This window comes from Epinephelus fuscoguttatus, linkage group LG16 (assembly GCF_011397635.1).
Source record: "Epinephelus fuscoguttatus linkage group LG16, E.fuscoguttatus.final_Chr_v1".
Taxonomy (NCBI): Eukaryota; Metazoa; Chordata; class Actinopteri; order Perciformes; family Serranidae; genus Epinephelus; species Epinephelus fuscoguttatus.
Window position 1 is genome coordinate 25,779,515 of NC_064767.1, and position 20,214 is coordinate 25,799,728.

At 40.7% G+C, this 20,214-nt stretch overlaps 1 protein-coding gene across 1 annotated transcript; it reads right to left on the reverse strand.

Moving 5' to 3' along the window:
• Positions 1 to 1,300: 1,300 nt before the first annotated feature.
• On the reverse strand, positions 1,301 to 20,018 carry mertka (c-mer proto-oncogene tyrosine kinase a). Its single transcript, XM_049600337.1, has 19 exons — positions 19,741 to 20,018; positions 17,661 to 17,976; positions 17,485 to 17,585; positions 17,232 to 17,402; positions 12,047 to 12,133; positions 11,815 to 11,930; positions 11,545 to 11,734; positions 10,682 to 10,827; positions 7,509 to 7,644; positions 6,074 to 6,224; positions 5,378 to 5,466; positions 5,174 to 5,269; positions 4,967 to 5,047; positions 4,781 to 4,873; positions 4,546 to 4,664; positions 4,343 to 4,452; positions 4,041 to 4,200; positions 3,236 to 3,372; positions 1,301 to 2,127 (listed from the first exon to the last, which is right to left on the reverse strand). Exons 1-19 carry the CDS (start codon positions 19,820 to 19,822, stop codon positions 1,674 to 1,676), a joined length of 2,835 nt encoding a protein of 944 aa, XP_049456294.1. The 5' UTR covers positions 19,823 to 20,018; the 3' UTR covers positions 1,301 to 1,673.
• Positions 20,019 to 20,214: the final 196 nt, after the last annotated feature.

The following is a 20,214-nucleotide window of genomic DNA, read 5'->3' on the forward strand; positions in this document are numbered from 1 at the left end:
TCATAGGGGTGGCCTCATGGGGCTGGTGGACATCTAAGGGTGGCACACCAAAACTTAAAAGCCATAACTGGATTTTTCAAACTAGTTGAAAACTAAATCAATATGGAAATTTAAGGAATTGCATACAGATACATTTTAGTTTCCTCTTTTACAATCAATGGTACCTTCGTGACGAAAGGGTTCAGTTGGGCTAGTTCGGGCATCTGATCAAGATGATTCCTGGGCGCCTCCTGTTAGAGGTGTCCCAGATATGTCCCACTGGTAGGAGACCCTGGGGCAGACCCAGAACACACTGCCGACCCTGGATAAGCAGATGAAAATGGATGAATGGATGTTTCCAATTATCTGATTTGCACAGACTTATTAGACACAGCAATCCTGTTATAATGTGTTACATATCTATACATGTTAGGTGACTCATTGTTCTACATACAGGCTGGTTGTCTCTATCCTTGAAAAAGACACATCTTTAATTTGAAGGAGTTCATTGATGCTAGTGGTGTAGTGGAGGGTAAATGCAGGTTTACGGGGTATACCCACCTATTTTCTGGCCATTTATAGTATCAGCCAAAAAGCCATTGGAATATACAGGAAGCCCCCCCACCCCCACCCCCCTTGAGGTGTGACTTCAAGGGACCCCTGTTCCCTCAATAGAATTGAGCCAAACTTCGGAGAGATATTTAGCTCCACGTAACTGGTACCAATAGATGCATTAGGTAGTCTAGTTTCACAAGATACCACACGTCACGCTAGCTTAAAAAATTAGTACACCAAAGCCTCTTAAAGACAGTAGTATCAGCCTCCAGTTACCTTGCTGGGGCCCCTCCTTGAGGCACCACTGCATACTTACCTGTGTGCGACACAGGCATCCACAACACATACTGAAAATTACATAGCTGTGTATACATGCATTGTTATTCTCAGTTATGTGACAATTCACAGCATCTCCTACACCAGGCACTAACCATGTAGGCTGCAGCATATTACCAGAGCAGGCAGCACCATCATTGAATCTATTTAGGTCCTAGTTTTCGTTCAGTCTCTAGATTTTATTTATCTGCTTATGTTGTTTGTTTGGCAATTGAATTTTCAGAATAAGATCATGCATCAGTGCCAAACTGGACCTTTCTTTAGAGTGACTTCTTTTGCTTATGACTTTATATTTGCTTGCACTTAAATATTGCAGTGTAGTTCTTTTTATAAAATATGTTTGCATAGTTGTAGCTGCTACTTTTGAATTTTACTACTTTTATAATTATAATTTTGACTTACATGATTTAAGAGAATCTGCAAAACTTGGTGAAATAAGTCTCAATTTAATAAGGTCTTAAAGAAATCTATGAATCATGTGTTTTTACAGTATATAAGATCACTTTACAAATATTCTGTACATTTCCATATTTACATTGCAACACAAAATTCAGTACAGTAAACAATTTCACAGTTCAGTGTATCTTAAGCTTATGGAACATGTGCTCGAACATGTCTGACAACATTCCTAACACTGACATGTAGGCTGGCCATGTAAAGCATAAACTGCTTAGGTAAGAATGCTACAGAAAGTTCACATCAGGAAAAGTCAAGGTGCTCCCAGTGCGATGAGGCATACTGTTTAGTACTGATGAACCATGGTGACAGTTTTCTTACAGATCTGATCTGCTTGGTACCGATCTTTACAACAGGAAAGAAGTGTCACTTGAGCTGTGATGCACAGCCATCACATCAGTACCCATGTCTCCATTTGCTTGACTTAAAGAATCACTCGACAAAAGAGGAGTGTCCGCTGCAGGAGATCTGAGGGAAGGATCAGAGGAGATCACCACCACGTAACGATCATCATCGTCATCATTCTCTTCCTCCAGGCTCCCGTGAATGTCTGCAGTAACGACTGAATTTTCTGCCACGTGATGGCTGCAGGAAGGTGATGAGGTGAGCAAGGGGAATTCTGCAGGGAGTGTTTCTCCGTCAGGGTCCTCTTCAGGAAAGCTGGTGTTAATGTAGATGATGTCGTCCCTGCTGAAAGACTCTGGGAGCTTTTCGGCGAGCTTTTCCAACATTTCTCGCAGTTGGGTAAATAAGGGTCGGTCCAGTGGATCAGCCCTCCAACAGCTGTACATGATCTCATACCTAGACACAGGTGAATAAAGGAAATAACTATAAGAGCACTTCATAAGAGAACATTTCAAAACACATCTGCAAGTTGTATTCAGTTTCTACTTTCACTGCAGATGGCAGTGGTGAGCAGAGCAGTCTAATTCTAAAAGATGAAGCTTTTTGATGGGGATATTTTTTGCTGGACTGGATGTAAGCCAAAATAAGGGGAAATGAAAAAAAGGTTATGTACTGCACATCAGTACTTTAAGTGCAAAACAACTTCTAGGTTGACGTGTAGTTTGCAGTAAAGTTTACTGCACCATAGAGAAATGAAGGCAGGGCTACATATCAGCTGCTTGTATAGTGGCACCTGAGCTCTGATACAGGCAAGTGACAGTATTTTAACCACAAAGAATTTCAGGTTTTTTTTTAAAGTGTCCATGAAGAGCTTGCGTTATGGTCTTTTACACTGTTAATACATAAAAGTTGCTAACTTTTATAAAAGTTCATGTCACAATTGCTTAAACTGTTAATATATCCACACAGTATTTCACAAGACAGATAATATGCAAAAAGAAATTATCTTCTCCTTGTAGAGCTTCTGATGGCATTTGCAACAATCCACTGCAGCTGACGGAAAACAACCAATCAGAGTTGAGGAGTCTCTAACTCGCAATAAATCACATCAGTCTCTGCTCATAAACTACGGTCACACTGTCAAACTAGCACTGATCAAATATGAATTGAGATTCTGTTAATGCAGTACCTATTTCTCACCTCAAATGTTTTCAGAAACATATTTTAGTGTACTGTTTAGCTGTGAGTGAAGAAAGTTTGCTCCAACTGGCTAAACTGTTTTCAACATGGCAGCTGGGTCACAAAGATTACACTGCACTAAAATGTGGTTCTTAAGACATTTGAAGGAGTTGCAGTTAATACAACAAAGTTATTTTTATTCAAGTTACCAACTGCAGCATTATGTTCCTATTTTTACATTCCTCAAAACTTCCCCCATTCCTGCCAGGCTTCGACAAAAAAGGGCTCCATTCTTCTTTTAAAGTCTATCCTGACTCTGGCATGCCTACGCCCAACACAATCGAACCCAAAGTCAACACTCATGTCAAGAATGGACAATACTCACAGCTCATCCAAACAGTCTCCCGGCTGCTTCAGTCTCTGTCCTTCAAGAAGGTAGTCGTAAATTTCATGGTTCTGGACACCAGGGTACGGCGTCATGCCTCGTGTAGCAATCTCCCACATGGTAACACCAAATGCCCACTGCATGACACAGAATATTAACTTCAGATATTTCATCATGTGAAAAAGATTATATTAATTCCGACCCTTAAAATTTGCTGGCTTGAAAGTGTGCTGAAAATAATTTCAAAAGGATAATCTACATTTGTGTTTACAGCCCACTACAAACTGTGTGAACTTTGAATGTATTCAGCCCTTGGTTTTGGTTCCACTTTTCATTACTAGTTTTCATTTCTATGTTTCAATATAGAGCATAGACATATTTTTTTCCCCAACCAGGGGTGACACTACAGGTCAAGAGGGTAAAACTTCCCCCAGATGAGTACTTACAATAAGACAATCATTTTTTGCATTACACGTTTCTGAAACTTTATGTTTAAGCATGTAAATCAAAATTTCAAAAGCAGGGATAAATTGCAACACAGGGTAAAAATCCTGATATTACCACACACTGGTAAATGATGTGAGGAGAAACAAAATGTCTACCACATCTGTAAAAGGAACGCTGAGTAATTAGTGCTGGGTAAATTCAGCTGACTGCTCTGTGTAGACTTCACACGGTTTTGAAATTCAGACAGTGGTGTGTGAAACAGAGAGCGAAGATGAGGTGTCAGTTCTTCTTTTAGTGACAGTGCGATTTATAGTGCTGACTGTTACCAGAAGAGACAGGAGCAGAAGGAGTTACTTACAACATCACTCTTTACAGTAAAAACTCTGTCAGCCAGACTCTCTACTGCGATCCATTTCACAGGCATTTTGGCTATTCTTCCCTGCCTGTAATAATCTCCGCTGTAGATCTTCTTGGATAACCCAAAGTCTGCTACACACACTGTCATGTCATCACGCAGCCTGTAAGACAAACGAGGAACAGCGTTGAGAATAAACAGGAATAGTGAATGACACAACCCTCGCAAAGAAGCAAACTAAACTTTACAAGTTTCACCTTTAATCTGAAAGTGACTACTCAAAATGTTTTGTATCTGCAACTTACATGCAGTTCCGAGCTGCCAGGTCACGATGCAGAAAGTTACGACCGCTGAGATATTCCATACCCAAAGCGATGTCAACCATGAACTTCAGGAGTGTCTGAGTGGGCAAGAACTGTGTACAAAACAGACAATCAAAAAAAGTTTCCTCTAACAATAATATATTTTATGGGCCAGAATGTATTTCAGTGTTTGGCTGAAATCTCACCACTGGACTTTCTCCCAGGCGTGAGCGCAGCAGGAAGCTATGTAGATCTCCATATTTCATGAAAGGCAGGATGACCATGGGCTTGGGAAAATGTCCTGAACCTACTTCCAAGCACACACCTAAAAAGGACAAGTCAAGGCACAGAAACAATGTAAGGATGTGCAAATGAAAACAGAGCAGGACACAGAGTTGTTGGGTTTTACAGTACTACAGAGAGGCAATACGTTATTCCTACCTAGCAGTTTGATGACATTAGGATGGTTGAAATCTTTCATGCAGGCTGCCTCATTCAGGAACTCTTCAATCTCCCTTTGAGAGAAGCTATCCACTGTTTGAAGAAAGCGGAAAATCATCCTTTGTTGCTACTTGTCTTACAGTTTATAGATGATGAAAGGAGATCTTTTAGTGATAGAGAACTCACGTTTCATTGTCTTGACAGCAACTTTTTCAGATGTTCCATCTGGTTGTCTTAAATATCCCTCCACCACTGAGCCAAATTCACCTGATTAAAGGAAATCACAAATACTTAATACTCCGCACACTGTATGTGGTATTATCTGTATGTAATCATGTGGATATGAATGGCTCCTATGGTTACACATTTCTCAAAATGAAACAGCTCACTCACCCTCTCCAAGAACCTTCCCAATGGAGAGCAAGGTCCTCATGACCATAACGTCCTGAAGTTTGGCCTGGAGTTCTTCACTAATACCGAGGTTCTCAACTGCGGACAGGACCCACTCAGGTTATTGTGTATTTTAAGAAATGTGTCTATATCACTCAAAATGTCTGCATACATGTGAATCATCCACATTAATATTCAAGAACATACGTGTGATTCCTATGGCTGATCGATTGTAGGATCTCTGGGGTTTGTATTGCACCACAGTGGGCAGCTTTTCTTCACCTCCAAACAGCCGCCTGCAGGGGGAGACAGTGAAAGAGAAAAGACAGGGAATGCTGAACAGTGAGCTAAACACCAACGTCATTATAGCTCAGTAGTAGCACACACACACACAAACTGAAGTGGTGGTCACAGTGAGGAAACCCTCAGAGCTGCCTTCCTGACTTTGGGGCCACATGCTGTTTTCCTATCTGAGCAGCAGCCTGTGACACATTCCTATCCATATCCTGAGTGGCAAGACTGAGTCACACGCTTTATAAAGGAATTCCAGAGAATAAACAGCTGGCTGTTGTCGATTTCTCCAGCTGCACAGTTATTACGGGCTTCATGTGCAGATAATAATGATTAAGAGGAAGCAAAGGCAGTTTATTAACAGAGTCAGGAAGTGTTCAGTTTTTTTAGGTTCTACTACAGTGCGTCACTGAAGAAAGATTACTCAACATCCCAAGGGGCCAAAACATGATCTGATTTTTAAGTTTTTAAAAGTAAAGATGAACCATATAGACAAATGGGTCAAAAATACAGTGATCTGAAGTAACTTTAAAGATAAGACAATCAAATTTGGAGCAAGGTTCATTGAATCAGCACCGTGTTTGCACAGAAGGTGAAAGACTGTCAGCATACCCAAACCAAGAGTCAGAAGTACGGTTTTGTACACAGATAGCCCCCCAGAGGATAAGCAGCAGAAGACAGAAGCCGCACACCACACCCAGCACAACATAGACAGAGTCTGGAACTGCGGTGTCAGGGCTGGACGACGGGGACACCACTGATTCTGAGACAGGAGAAGGAACAATAAGCAAAGTTTAGAAAAACAACATTCAGCAAAATGAGATATCCAAAATTGAATATTCAGGTTCAGTTATGTGATCACATTATCGTACCTTATGGTAGCACTGTAGCAAAACTAAGATTGTAGCAACATGTCCATAGATAAATAGTTTAAACGTAAATAATCAAGTTGTGGCCATCCTATCTGAAATGAATAGTTCGTAATTTGTGAAGTTGCGTTGTATGAGGTATTTATCCATAGTCAGTGTATTAGCAGAAAAGCAGCAGAAATCGTGTTTTAGTCACCTAAAAAGGCCCACCTTAAAAAAATCAATATCGGTATAAGTGTATGCTATATTCAGAATATTTTCACTGCTTTACCTTGCCGTCAGACAATCCTTTCTGACGGGAAACTGAAGCTGTTATCAATGTTCTCTTCAAAGGCACCAGACTCCTATAACAAAAACAGTAATTTTACCTTGCAGAACATGGGAGCTGCTGGTCTACCGCTGCCTTGATCAAAAAGTTTATTTGTGTTATTTTGTGACTTCAGTGAGTCTAAACTAACCCCTTAACCCACCATAGTCACACTGTAACACAAAATATCCAACCAATATAGGCAGCAGTAGAAAAGCAACTCCTGTGTTTTGTGAGGTAAAAATCACAGTTTTTGTCAAAGGAGTCTGGTGGCTCTACAGAGAGTATAGATGACAGCTTCAGTTCCCCCTCTGAAAGGCTGTCTGCTGCAACGTAAAGTAGAGAAAATATTCCAAGTATATATTGATTTTTCTCAAAAGGATTTTTTTTGGCAGCTAAAAATGTTTTTGCTGCTGCCCCATCCTTAGCAGTACATTGCTTAGCTTCCTTAGCGGTACTACTGTCTGGTTCTCCAAACTGCAGTCATGCTGACCGCCATCTACTCTATATAATACACTGACTATGGATAAGTTCCTCATACAACCCCACTTCAAAAAACCTGAACTATCCCTTTAAACAAGACTAAAGTCTAAATGTTAGTGGCTCTACCAGGCACGGCATTGCTTTGAGCTAAATGTTAACATCAGCTTATTAACATGCTCACAATGACAATATAAGCATGCTAACATTTGCACATAACACAAAGTACAGAGCTGAGGCTGATGTGACTGCCGTTAGTTTGGCTTGTATTTGGTCATAAAACAAAATACTGGACAATCAGCTGACAGTTCCAAGGACACTACCATTACTAGAGCCAGATAGTAAAGTTAACAGTTCCCAGATGATGAGATAAATCAATAGAGCAGCTTACTGTCCTGTGGCACAAACAGCCAGACTCGTGGGCTGACCATGCCGCTCCCTGCCTGCGTGCATGCAGCCACCTCCACGCTGTAGGTTGTGTTGAATTCCTGCAGCTCTATATGGACCGTGGTGTTGATACTGTGGAACTGAAATAACACACAGCATAACAACAGAGACAATTCAAATGTGGGTTGTTTCTAGTGCCGTAATTAGATTCCTCTTAAAAACAGATTTTAAGGTTAATTATTATCTTTGTGGAGTTTAACCTGTTAAAAGAAGATACTGCAGGTCACCAGATAGACATAGGTTTAATGGTACAGTAAGGTAAGTCATTAAACTGAAAGGGAAGCATATTGTCCATGAAAAGAGATAATGTTTCGGAAACACTGGTGGAAAATTATGCTGAAGAACATCTTGTACATTTGTGAAACATCTCACTCAACAGCTCTGCTGCATGTCCTGACCTCTCTCTCACTATGTCTCCTCCTTTTGCTCTCATTCCACTCAAAGCACGATAAGAAACAAGAAGCTCATTTGAAAAGTCCCTTAAAACTGATTTCACTTACAGTATGAAACCTTTTTGGAAAATCCCAAAGAACTGATTACTAGGAACTATATATATTACTATATATCAAACAAACTCCCTCAGAAAAGGGAAGGAGACCCACTTTCTATATAAGCTCATGTCCTGCAATGGGAGGGAACATGTGACAGACATAGCGCTGCATTTCACAACACCACACCGTGGGGTTCCTCTGCTTTACCAATGTGCTGACGATCGGACTGGGAACTCTGAACCCATGATTTATGGTCCATCATGTCTGTGGCACCCATCAGAGGGCACTTCACTGTGTGGTTAAATGTTCTTACAACAGCAAATCCTCAACAAATTATGGGAATCAGCCTCAGATTCAAAACAAGATGATGACACCATGACTTCTACCATGGAACATGGAGAATTATGAGCAAGTAACAGGAACTATTAATTCCTCAAATCTAATCAAATCAAATCTTATCCGAACTATGTATTTCAGTTTCACAGGGGCAGGTGGGACTGAGGATTAGACACACAGCATACGTGCACATTTCCAGTCACTGCTATTACAAAGCCTTTGTGAAATGACATCACCACCTGACTGGACAACGCATAAGGATATTTGGGCCCATAGTACACATCCCGTTGTATTCAGATTTCAGTCAGTCTGTGATGACTCAAAGCCACATGCTGCAGAAAGAAAAACAGATTGCTAGTTTTCACACCATCAGCTTCCTTTAACTACAACACAGACAGGAAGGACGGGAAACACACTATTGTACCAGAAAGCACAAACGCAGTAACAGAAGCACGACTCGGCACAAACAGCATCATGAAAAAATGTGCCACGCCATTGGTGCATACAAAAGAAAGTATTAAAATAAACTGTGCTATTTCTTAGAGAGTGAATCTGAAGAAGAGACACTTCTCGTAAATGACTTTCCCTGCCTCATCGATTCTTGAGAGGAGTGGAAAAACTCTTGTTCAGAGATAATAGGGAAGCTGACCTCTGGTTCTGTAGGCAGGACAAAGGGAGGATCACATATTCCCAAATATGTCAGACGCATTCTTTTCATATTTGTCATACATGAGTCATTGTTATCAGAAATGTTCAAAGGAAAACATCAGCTTTCACAAAAAATGAAACTTTAAAGATAACACCACAAACATGAGCATGAACAACAGCATAACTGTTGTTTATATATCTTAATATAGTAGTAGTGTGTGTATAGTGGAGAATATGCAGTGTATGTAAGTGTAGGCACACGTACACCTACTGTCTGTATTGTTTTGTAAGTCACAAGTAAATCTCAAGTCTTTGTAGTCAAGTCCATAGACAAGTCTTCAGTCAAGACTGACAAGTCCCAAGTCAAGTCCTAAACTTTGAGTTTTGAGTCCTAGAGAAGTCATAATGCACTCTTCACCAAACGGAATGCCATTTTAACCACAGATTAATAAAATATTAAGTTCACAAAAATCATGCTTTAAAAAAAATTATCAATCTTTCAAAGCAAGTGCAACTGAACTTAGTCATAAAAAGGTAGAGTACCACAACAGAATGAATTTTGTATGTTTCTGTCCTGTCTTGTTGTATTAAACTCATCTCATATTAGAAAAACATCTTTAACTTTCTTTTCCCAAAATGCCTTTGCTTTGCTATCAAGTATTTTTAAGTAAAAAGGCTCAAGTCCAACTCAAGTTACAAGTCATTGGTGTTTAAGTCCAAGTTGAGTTGCAAGTCTTTTTTGATTTTGTCAAGTCTAGACACATCAAATTTGTGACTCGAGTCTTACATGAGTCCAAGTCATGTGACAAGTCCACGTCTGTGGTATTAGACATACTGTATGTATGTATGTTTACCTATGTGTAATCAGTAAATACAGTACATAAGAAGTCATGTTTTGTTTTTTTGGGACTGTATGTACATATCTACTGCATGTGTGCACATGTGTGACTTTATATAACTATGTATATACATACATGCACATATATAGTGTATGTGTACATCTATGTATGTGCATCTATGTACATGAATGTATATTTCTGACTATATAACCTGAAACTAAACTATTATAACCTGATCAGGCCTTTTAGGTCATCAGGCAGAGGTTTTATAGCTGTACCCAGAATTAGATCCAGCTCTGGTGAGGGTGCCTTCAGTTACTGTGGTCCTGCTCTCAGGAACAAGCTGCCTGCTAACCTGAGGTCCAGAGCAACTGTGTCCACATTTAAAAGCAAACTTGAAACTTATTCCCTCAGGCTTATGGTTATTAGTGTGTGTGTGTGTGTGTGTGTGTGTGTGTGTGTGTGAGAGAGAGAGAGAGTAGGTGTGTGTGTCTGTCTAGACTCATTTGATCACACTTGATTGTGTTGATGCCTTTGTGTTCTCTATATTATTGCGCAAATGTAGGTGACTAATGATCATACTGTTTTATATATGTTATTGCTACCTATGTTGTCATATTTTTTATGTGCACATGTATCTCCTGTATGTGTAGTATATAAGTTGCTTCTAACTTTACTAACTTTATGTATTTCTTCTTATTTCCAATTTATATTTTGTTAATTGTCTAAGCTAGAGTGATCCATAGACAAGGAGAATCATTATTTACGAAAGGCTTTAATTACAGTGTTGTTGGCAAGCTCACCTTGTTCACTTGTGTGCCGTGTCTGACAATAACATCATAACCACTCAGGATGCCATTTATTTTATCATCCGGTGGAGGTTTCCACCTGACCACCAGCCAGGACTCATTCAGCTGTGCTGTGACATTTCGGGGATATACTGATGGCACTGAAAGTGTGACAAAAAATGGGAACAGAGGGATTAAGATATCGTCATGAGTACTATAAACCTATAAAACAAAAATGGAAAAGAGAAAGTAAGACTGCCTCTCCATTGAAATCTTTGATTACAGTTTGGTATGTGGTCACTTCCTGGCACAGCGTATCAAATCTTTCAACTAAAATATCCCCATCGGTGGCTTTAGGAAGGAAACTGAACGCAGCTCCACCCAGTAAGTACTTTGTGTTTCTCTGTGAGACCACTCCTATTTCCTATGTGACCCTTTAGGAAAACAAGAGATTTTACTGGATAAGACATTTTCCTGAAGGGGACTTGCCATGACCAGAGCAGGTAGTTGTGCAACTTCCATAAAATCCAGTCATGACATGCTGCTACTGCAAGGAGGCTTACATTTAGCACATTTTGGACGGGAAAGCAGTCGGCTAATTACATAGTGCTACGTTTCTGAAACCTAAACAGGAATCTGCTATGATGAGAATGAGGCATAACACAGAGGCTCTTCTTAAATAAATAATCAAGGTGCCTTTTAAGACAAGTAGCAGCCTTGTGAATTCAAACATGTGTATACATTAGGATGGATTTAATTAGATTTTGGTTCGTCTTCCCATGTTGCAGCCACGTATCTGCAAATCTGCTGGCGTATCACAAACTGCCAACTAAATTCAACCTTATAATTGTTCCACAGTTCCTTAACTACTCACACACCTCCCTCTGTAGTGTTGCTCTGGATCCACATGCTGACGGGAGAAGCCCCCACCTCATTGCTGCAGGAAACACTCATGCTGTACCACGTCATAGCCTGCAGCCCAGGGATTTCGCTCTGGAAAGGCGGCACTGTGACGTTGATGAACCTGGTGGTCATCACCTCCCCTTGCCGCCGACTCACCTCTTTAACCTTAGATGAAACAACGAACATGTGAGGATCAATTCGAGGACATTAGGGAACACCAGTCCTTGTGCAGGCATGGGGCTTACCCTGATGTGGCATATAGTTAGTGGAGAGAAACCATCATGTCCGGGGCTCCAGCTCAACATCAACTTATTGGACTGCCTCGCCGTCACAGTAACATTGGACACAGGGTCAGGAAGCACTACCAAACACCATAAAAAACCCTTATTAACTCCCTAACATGGAGGCATATGGTCAGCTTGCAGAGCATGAAAACCTCCTGGAATGTGTACCAGCCCCCACAAGACTGAGTTTTACCTTTAATGTTGATATTTGCTTCTCTGGAGGTGGTGACTCCCTTCGTGTTGTAAGCTTCGCAACTGAACTGCGTGTACTTGTCCACACCTGTAATTGACACATTTGGGAGAACAATGAAACATTTCAATGCTGTAAGATCTCAAAAAAAAAACAATCCGGGGCGCCGGTGGCTTGGTGGTAGAGCAGGCGCCACATGTACAAGGCTGTTGCCGCAGCGGCCCGGGTTCGACTCCGGCTTGTGGCCCTTTGCTGCATGTCACTCCCTCTCTCTCTCTCTCCCCCTTTCACACTTGTCTGTGCTATCGATTAAAGGCAAAAATGCCCCCAAAAAATATCTTAAAAAAAAACAAAAAAACAACAATCCTCAAGGACCCTTGAGGAATCAAGGTCAAGACAAAGCTGAATATTGATAAAGGTGTTACTAGGAAAAAAACTGAAGTTCAAGCTGGCCAGGCACATTGTTATCATCTTCTATGTTTGGACAAACTAACTGATTTCTCTCTGTGTCGAAGGCAAATGGGTGGCAAAAGTGCCATGTCAGTCTGAATAGAGAAGTGAGACTGAAACTGATACAAAAGACACATTTGGGGATGACTCATTCCTTTATTATACCTCAAAAGTTCACACAGCAGTACCTCATACAGTAAGATCAAATTGAGCCTCTCCACTGCAATGTACTGTGGTAACAATGGTTTTGCTGGGTCTCTTTTCCTGGATGCACAATTCCCCTCTTTCAACAGCCACAGATCTGCCCGGTTAGAATAGGACTGGGACGGCTGCAAAATAATGTCCCTTTTGTGCTCTGTTTTCCAGTCTCTCTATCTCAGAAACCTTTCCACAAAGCTTATCACAGAACAGCCTCTGAGAGATGACTGGAAACAACTTTGGTTGCTTTGTTTACATTCTGCAGAATATCGAGACTTCTTTAGTTTGCCTTTGTCTGCTTGGGAGCTCCAGGGTAAAGAGTGCTTTACTTAGGTTGGGTTGAATCAGTTATATAAGTTACATTAAAAAGAAACATCTCATATAAACTTTGGATCACATAGATCAAAAGTGCATAAATTAACATTTTAAGGGACAGTTCACTTCCTCTACCTGTTGTGCTATCTATCAATTTAGATTGTTTAGTGTGAGTTGCTGATATGTTGGAGATATCGGCAGTAGAGATGTCTGCCATCTTTCAAATATAATGCAACTAGATGGCACTCTGCTTTGAAATACTCAACCGCAATGTCTCTTTCCAGAAATCATGACCTGTTTACTCAAGATAATCCACAGCCCTTGTTGTGAGCAGTTTCATGTAAGAACTATTTTCTGTCTGCCAAACTAGACTTGCCAAATGTATCACTGCGCAGACGGCGTGTGCTTATGACAGCATGAGATGTCAGCATTATTGCTGTCCTCCTCGGCTAAGCTGTAATGTTAGCTAGCTCAGTGGTGCTAGGTGAGCTAGCTGCACGCTTCCTTCTGCACGATGATACAGGTGGCATGTGCAGCACTTTAGAAATAAAATAGCTCCTACAAAAAACTGCTCACAGCAAAGTCTGTGGCTTATCTAGAGTAACCGGTTAATGATTTCTGGAAAGAGACATTGCTGTTGAGCTTTTCAAATGTACTTTTTGGTGCTTTGAGCACCACAAGCCAAGTGCCATCTATTTCTACTATATTCAAGAGAAGACAGACATCTCTACGGCCGATATCTCAAACACTCTGCAATCCAACAAGTATCCCTTTAAGGTTCTGACAGAAACATGCAAATAGCCTACATCAGTGCATTTCCAGCCAAGCTGTGCAAATGTAATTACCACATGCCTCATTTCAAACTGCATGGCAAACAGATGGTTGAGGCAATGTGGGCACTGAGCAGGGTTCACTGTTGACCCAAATGAAAGTGGTCCTTCTTCTACAATTTTCCAAAGGAGAAAAGTGACAACAGGGAAAAAGCCAATCTAGTATATGTCACAACACCTTGGTTTATTTCCAATATCTGTCTTTTGAATGAAACTATTCAGCCCCTGAGAGGAAGAAACATTGCTGCATTACTGTCTGTTAATTGGTTTTTGTGGCTGTGGTCTTGTTAAAATGATGCCAGTTGCTACTGCTATCAAACGGTGACAAGTTTTCATGGTGGATGAAATGTCCATAAAACTTCTGTAATTACACCTGCAGCATAATCCACCTCTGTCCGTACACATGATGAGTTTATTCCAAACGCTCATTACCGCCTTTAAGAACGGATAAGTGCCACTTGCAACAGAGCTGTGTGAAACATGTGCTTACATGTATTTAGCAGTATTTTGGTAAAACAATGCTTTCCACAATGCTGTGCTAATATATGACAACAGAAGAGTGGATCATGCTGCAGGAGCAGTTTGATGAATGGATTATCCGCCCAGCATCTACAGTAGAGTGTCAGCCATATCAGTTAATGGCTCATTAAAGACACAATTCTTTTTAAGGACATGAAATAAGTTTAATGGCTCATACTTCTGCTTTCACTGTGCTTGGCAAGTAAATCAAAACAAAAAGCTGCAGCACTGTCATAAAAATAGATGGGTTGGCAACTCAAATGGAAACATCACAAATTATGGAGGGGAGCTCTCCAGCTTACTGAGCTGCCTGAGATGTCTGTGATTTTTCCATTTTTATATTCAGGCAGCAAATATAGCCAAACTGCTCTGTCAGGTTACAACTAAGCCTTCGACTTTTCACTCTTTATTACTGTGCACCACATTTGGTTCAGTTCTCTTTTTGTTTTTCAAAGCTGAATAGCCGAATCTGTGTCCACCTGCTGTCCTGAGAGAGAGATTTAAGATTGAAATGTGGATAAGAAGCCTATAACCTCAATTTAAATCTGCATCAACATCTCTATTTAAGAGAGTTTAATTATCTGCTTTGAAGCATTCTGACTGAAAAGTGAATGCTAACAACAACTCAGCTCAAACAAAAATACAATCATGCACCACTTCACATCATAAAAGCACTGTGATAATATCAATGGGATCCAAGCCGTAGTGGAAAAGGGGGCCCTGGACTTATAGTATGCATGAGGTGCAGAGGAGCGGTTGTGCCAATATTTGGTCTTGCACAGCGCTCTGGTAGCCTGCAGCCTCTGTGCCCAGCCCCTCCCTGCTGGTTTGTGGGCCGTCCCGTGAATGAGGTCTTTGTCCCCGGAGCCAACCCCCGAACAGACTCCCCGTACAGCCCCCCATCCCCTTACTGCCCAGGCCCTTGCACATGCTGGACCAAAGCACAGCTCTGAACCTTTAACCCCCCAGCGCCAGGCTTTATCTCCACTCACTGGCTACAGCAGCAACTCGTAGCCTGCGGCGAGCGGAAAATGAAGGGTTAGAGCAGAAAGAGCAGAAAGGTTATGCTTCTAATAACAAATGTTTGCTTTCAAAAGGAGGGCAGCTGAGGCCGTAAAGGGAGAGTCCAAGTTGAAAAGGCTGCTATATAATTTCGAGAGTATAACGTGAAATTAAAACTCAAACCTAAACTGATCTTCTCACAACTACTCTTGACTTTTACATTCAGTATATTCATAAACAATAATCAACTTCAGTAGGTATTAACTTCCATGCAGAGCTGAAATGATTAGCTGATTGATTAGTCGGTCAATTAAGGTGCAGCAAATTGATTATCTATAAAAGTCCTTTTTTGTTAAATGTGACATTCACTGGTTTCAGCTTCTCAAATGTGAATATTATTTATTATTATATTATTTTTCCATGTTAATAAACTAAATACCTTTGATTTTGGACTGTGGATCAGACAAAGCAAACTATTTGAATATGTCAGCTAAGATTTGGGGGAATTGCGCTATTTTTGACTATTTTCTGACAATTTAAAGAAACAATTAAAATAAATAGTTGTCAGTTGCATGCATATTTTGAAGCAACAGTTTGAAATGCTGATAAATGCTTACCTGTTTTTATGCCTCGAGTTAGATGAGAAGACCATTACCTCACCTCCTTCTGTTCAATGTAAGATTACAGCTAGCAGCTTCTTAGCTTAGCTTAGTTTAGCTTAGCTTAGCTTAGCTTAGCATAAAGACTGCAAGCAGGGACAGTAGCTAGCTTTGCTGTGTTCAAATGTAACAGAATCCATACCAGCACCTTAATAGTCACTTAACAGCACATTATTTGATTAATCCATACAAACACTGGATTTGTTTACATGCCAAACTATTTTTAGCCCAGTTACTTGGCAACTGGTCCCATTTTGGTTACCTTTGGACGGAGCCAGGCTAGCTGTTTCCCCCTGTTTCCAGCCTTTATGCTAAGCTAAGTTAACCGGCTGTTGGCTCATTTAGTATAGTCATAGCTCTCAGCAATAACTTGAATAAGTATATTTCTCCAAATGTCAAACTGTTGCTTTAATCAGAAAGGAAGTAATGCATTTCAGTGTTTAGTTATTCCCCATGTGTGTCATGTCACCTGAATGACCGTTGTTGACCACTCAGCAGTGATACTGACTGTGGTGATAAATCTCACTGCAGTAAGCAGATGCTGAGGCAGCAGAGACGAGGCAGAATAGAAACCACCGACAAAGTGATGCTAGCTGAATTAGACCTGCTCCACGCTGTGTCACCATTATCAGAGAGCCACATGTCCCTTTATCTCTGCTAATGAATGTTTCCACATTCAATCACAGGAGGGTGGTTAACCAAAGTGAAACTAATTAATTGGTTTAACAAGCTGCAGCTTTTGTGTACCGTCTAGTATACTACTTTTACAACTTTTTATAAAAGCCAGAGGTTCTTCTAATAAAAACAAAACAAACCCACAAATAACGCTTGATCAAAAAGCGCTTTCACTGATTTGACGCAGATAAAACAGACTTTAAAGGTGCACTTTTAAAGTCCAGAGAGAACTACTTCTATAGCTCCTCTAACACATGTCAGACTGATTGGGGAGCAAAGTATCTTATGTCAGCACATGTTCAGCTTCTTTCTGTTTGTTTCAAGGTGTCATCCAGACTTATCTCGAGTCATATTCTGACCATTCACTGGACGATGTGTGAGAAGAACAGCAAGAACTAACACTTCTCTCTGACGACAACCTCAATGGGAACAGGCATTGAGAGGGAAGGAGTGTATAAGTGTTGTTAAGTAGACCACAATGCAACACATATTTTCTGTATGTGTGAGGAAGACACAGAGACTGTGTGGTTAATGTCTCACCTGACACAGAGAAGCTGCTGGGAGAGTTATGAAAGTCACTATCAGGTAATCCATCACGGAGCCAGCGGATTTGAACAGGATCTGGGGGTCCGACTGCCTCACATGACAGAGTGAAGGGTGAGTTTCTGGTTACGTTTCTGTCCTCAGGTTGCCGGATAAACGTTGGTAGACCTACAGACGGATTAAACAATGTGTCATGACAAATGTGAAAACCCCAAGAAGCATCCAGTCTTGGCATCATGTTAAAACTTACCTTGCACCTCAATGGTGATCGGCTGAGACTCTACAGTTCTGGAGTTGATGGTCAGTCTGCAGCGATACTCCCCTGCATCCCCTCGCTGCACATGGTTAATGCTGTAATACAGAGATCACTTGTCAGTCTGTGTAATCAACCTGTCACACAGCTTTTCCCCTAAATGTGTTACATACCTGGCAGTGGAGAGGAGAGTTGTGACCCCGTCTGTGATGGTCTGGAGCTCGTTGATCACCACCTGTGAGTTTCCTGCCAGGTCCTGGCCGTTCTTCAACCAGAGGATGTTGGGCTCCAGCCTGGCATCTGGGATGTCGATGGAGCAGTTGAATTTAACTTCATGGCCCTCCGACAGCTTGATGGTGCCTATGGTGGGTTTGAAGTGCAGCCGTCTGAGCTGATCTGGAGTCAGGTAAATCCTTGAAACATGGCCTGGTCTCACAAGAGGTTCAGAAGTCCTGGTGGGATGGTGGAACCGGCCCCCTGAATGCTGAGCTGTTTACAGAGGGAGATATGAGGTTATATTCAACATACTGGATGAAAAATATGGTTTCTTCTTGACACAGAGGAACATGTTTATTCATGTGGAAGCACAATGTTGTACCTGGGATAATAAGCATCAAAGATTTGACAACCCCAGAGTGAAAGAATTAGGCATATGTTTACATCAAAAACCACCGTAAAGTAGCAAAAACTATGGGCATGTGACAGCTTCAGGGCTGCATCGAATAAGCATCTTGAATAATCTAAATATCTGTCTGTTTTAAATTATTGAATGATCACTATAATCATTCAAAAAAAATCACATCAAAGTGTGACCAATTCCAATTATTCCAAGCTCAGGGCAACGTCTCCAAATTGCTTCATTTGTTCAACCAACAGCTCAAAACTCAATTAAATCCTATTTTAATTATATAAATGACACAAAAGCAGCAAGTCCTTGCATTTAACAAACTTGAACCAATGATTTTTTTGGATGTTGTGCTCAGTTCTAAAAAAAATATCAGATTTTAGAAGTTGGGATGACTTGATAAAATATGCAAACTTGATCTTGATATACAAAGCCTCTCATGGCTTAGCTCCACCACCACCTGTAGCTTATATCAGCAGAAGAGCAAACATTAACTATGTCACTCTGGGTTCCATAAAAAAAGACTGTACTATCCAAAGGAGGGAAAGTGCTTTTAGCCAGTCAGCCTGGTCTCTAAGAGGTTCAAGACAGTGGAATGTAATTAAAATTCATATCAGAGAACTAAATACTTCTAGCAGTAATCAATTAAAAAAAAATGGATGATTAAAACATACACATGTAGCCTAAGCACTAAACTCTTTTTTGCGACTGCTACTAATGTCTGCTAGTGTTGTACTACATGGAAATATGTCGCCACTGCCTCTAGTGCTTTTAAAAATTGTATGTCCTTTTATTTTGCATCAATTTTAGCACTAAATAAATCGATTCTTGCGACGAAACAATCATGTTAAAATTATTCTTTGTTGATGTGTTCAAAGAAGTATTTTAAACTGTATGCCCTGTTTTATTTTAGGTAGCCTTGAGTAACATCTTGGCAAATATGGATGAAAAATAGCCTTTTGGCTAATTCTGGCATTTTCATACCATGTATTTATTTGACTGCACTGTCCCTTCTTAGGTAAACTGAACTAAACTAAACAATTATCTAACAGATGAACTGACAAAAAACAAAATAGCTGGCGATTTTCGGTGATGACTAAATGATAAATCTGCAGATCATTTCAGCGCTTACCAGTTTTGACTGAAATAAAAAAATGGATTTAACCTCCTAAAAAAGGGTGGATAGTGAAATTAGACCACAAAATTAAAGAAAAATATTTCAGCATTTATGAACTTTGGCTCTTCACCAAATAGGTAATTATAAGTGTTGCATTTACTGTCACATTCCAGTGCATAAGAGTGAGCCATATTTCATTCCTATAATTAAAAATGAAGCTACAGTAAGACAGCTTAGATGCTCAGTGCTCTGAAACAAACTCATTCTGCCTTGTGTTTTTAAGGATGTTCTCAGAACTTTCTGTACGTCTATAAAGAATCCCTTTAAAGCCTTTTCCAGGAGCGGATATAAATCTCTTTAAATGAGCAGCCTATTTAAATCTACTCCAGCTGCAGAGAAGAGAACTGGCCCCTGCTGTGCATTACATAGAGTTAACCCTGAGAGCCCACTGTGAGGGACATGAAGTTATAGCCCAGCAAAACACAAGCCTCCAAGGAAATAAACAACTCACCGTTGACCGGACTCCCCACAATAATGGCTAAGGTTGCTGTAGAGAGGAAAACTCCAAACCAGCCTGGAGCCTTCTGTGCCATGACCAGTGTGAGCTCCTCACCGCTGCTCTCTGACCCGCAACAGGCTGGAAACGTCGCTGATACTAAGCGAATTGTGGTGCAGGACCGGACACTTGAGCTCCGACAATAACCAACATCACCCACTAGAGTGACTTCAACTCAGCTTGTGTGAGGAGTTGTTGACCCGAGATCACGTTCAGCTGGAGAGGGGGAGAAAAAAGTTAACTTCTCTCCACGTCACAGGAGGGATCCCATGAAGGCGGGACTGAGTGTGGAAATAAAATACTGAAAACAACCAAAATACAGCAGTGAACCCCAAATGACACTCAACAGAAGTCTTTAAGTTTCACAGTTTATATAATTTTATTTTTCCTAAACTATGTGTTTTCTTATTCTCTTTCTTTTAGACAGAA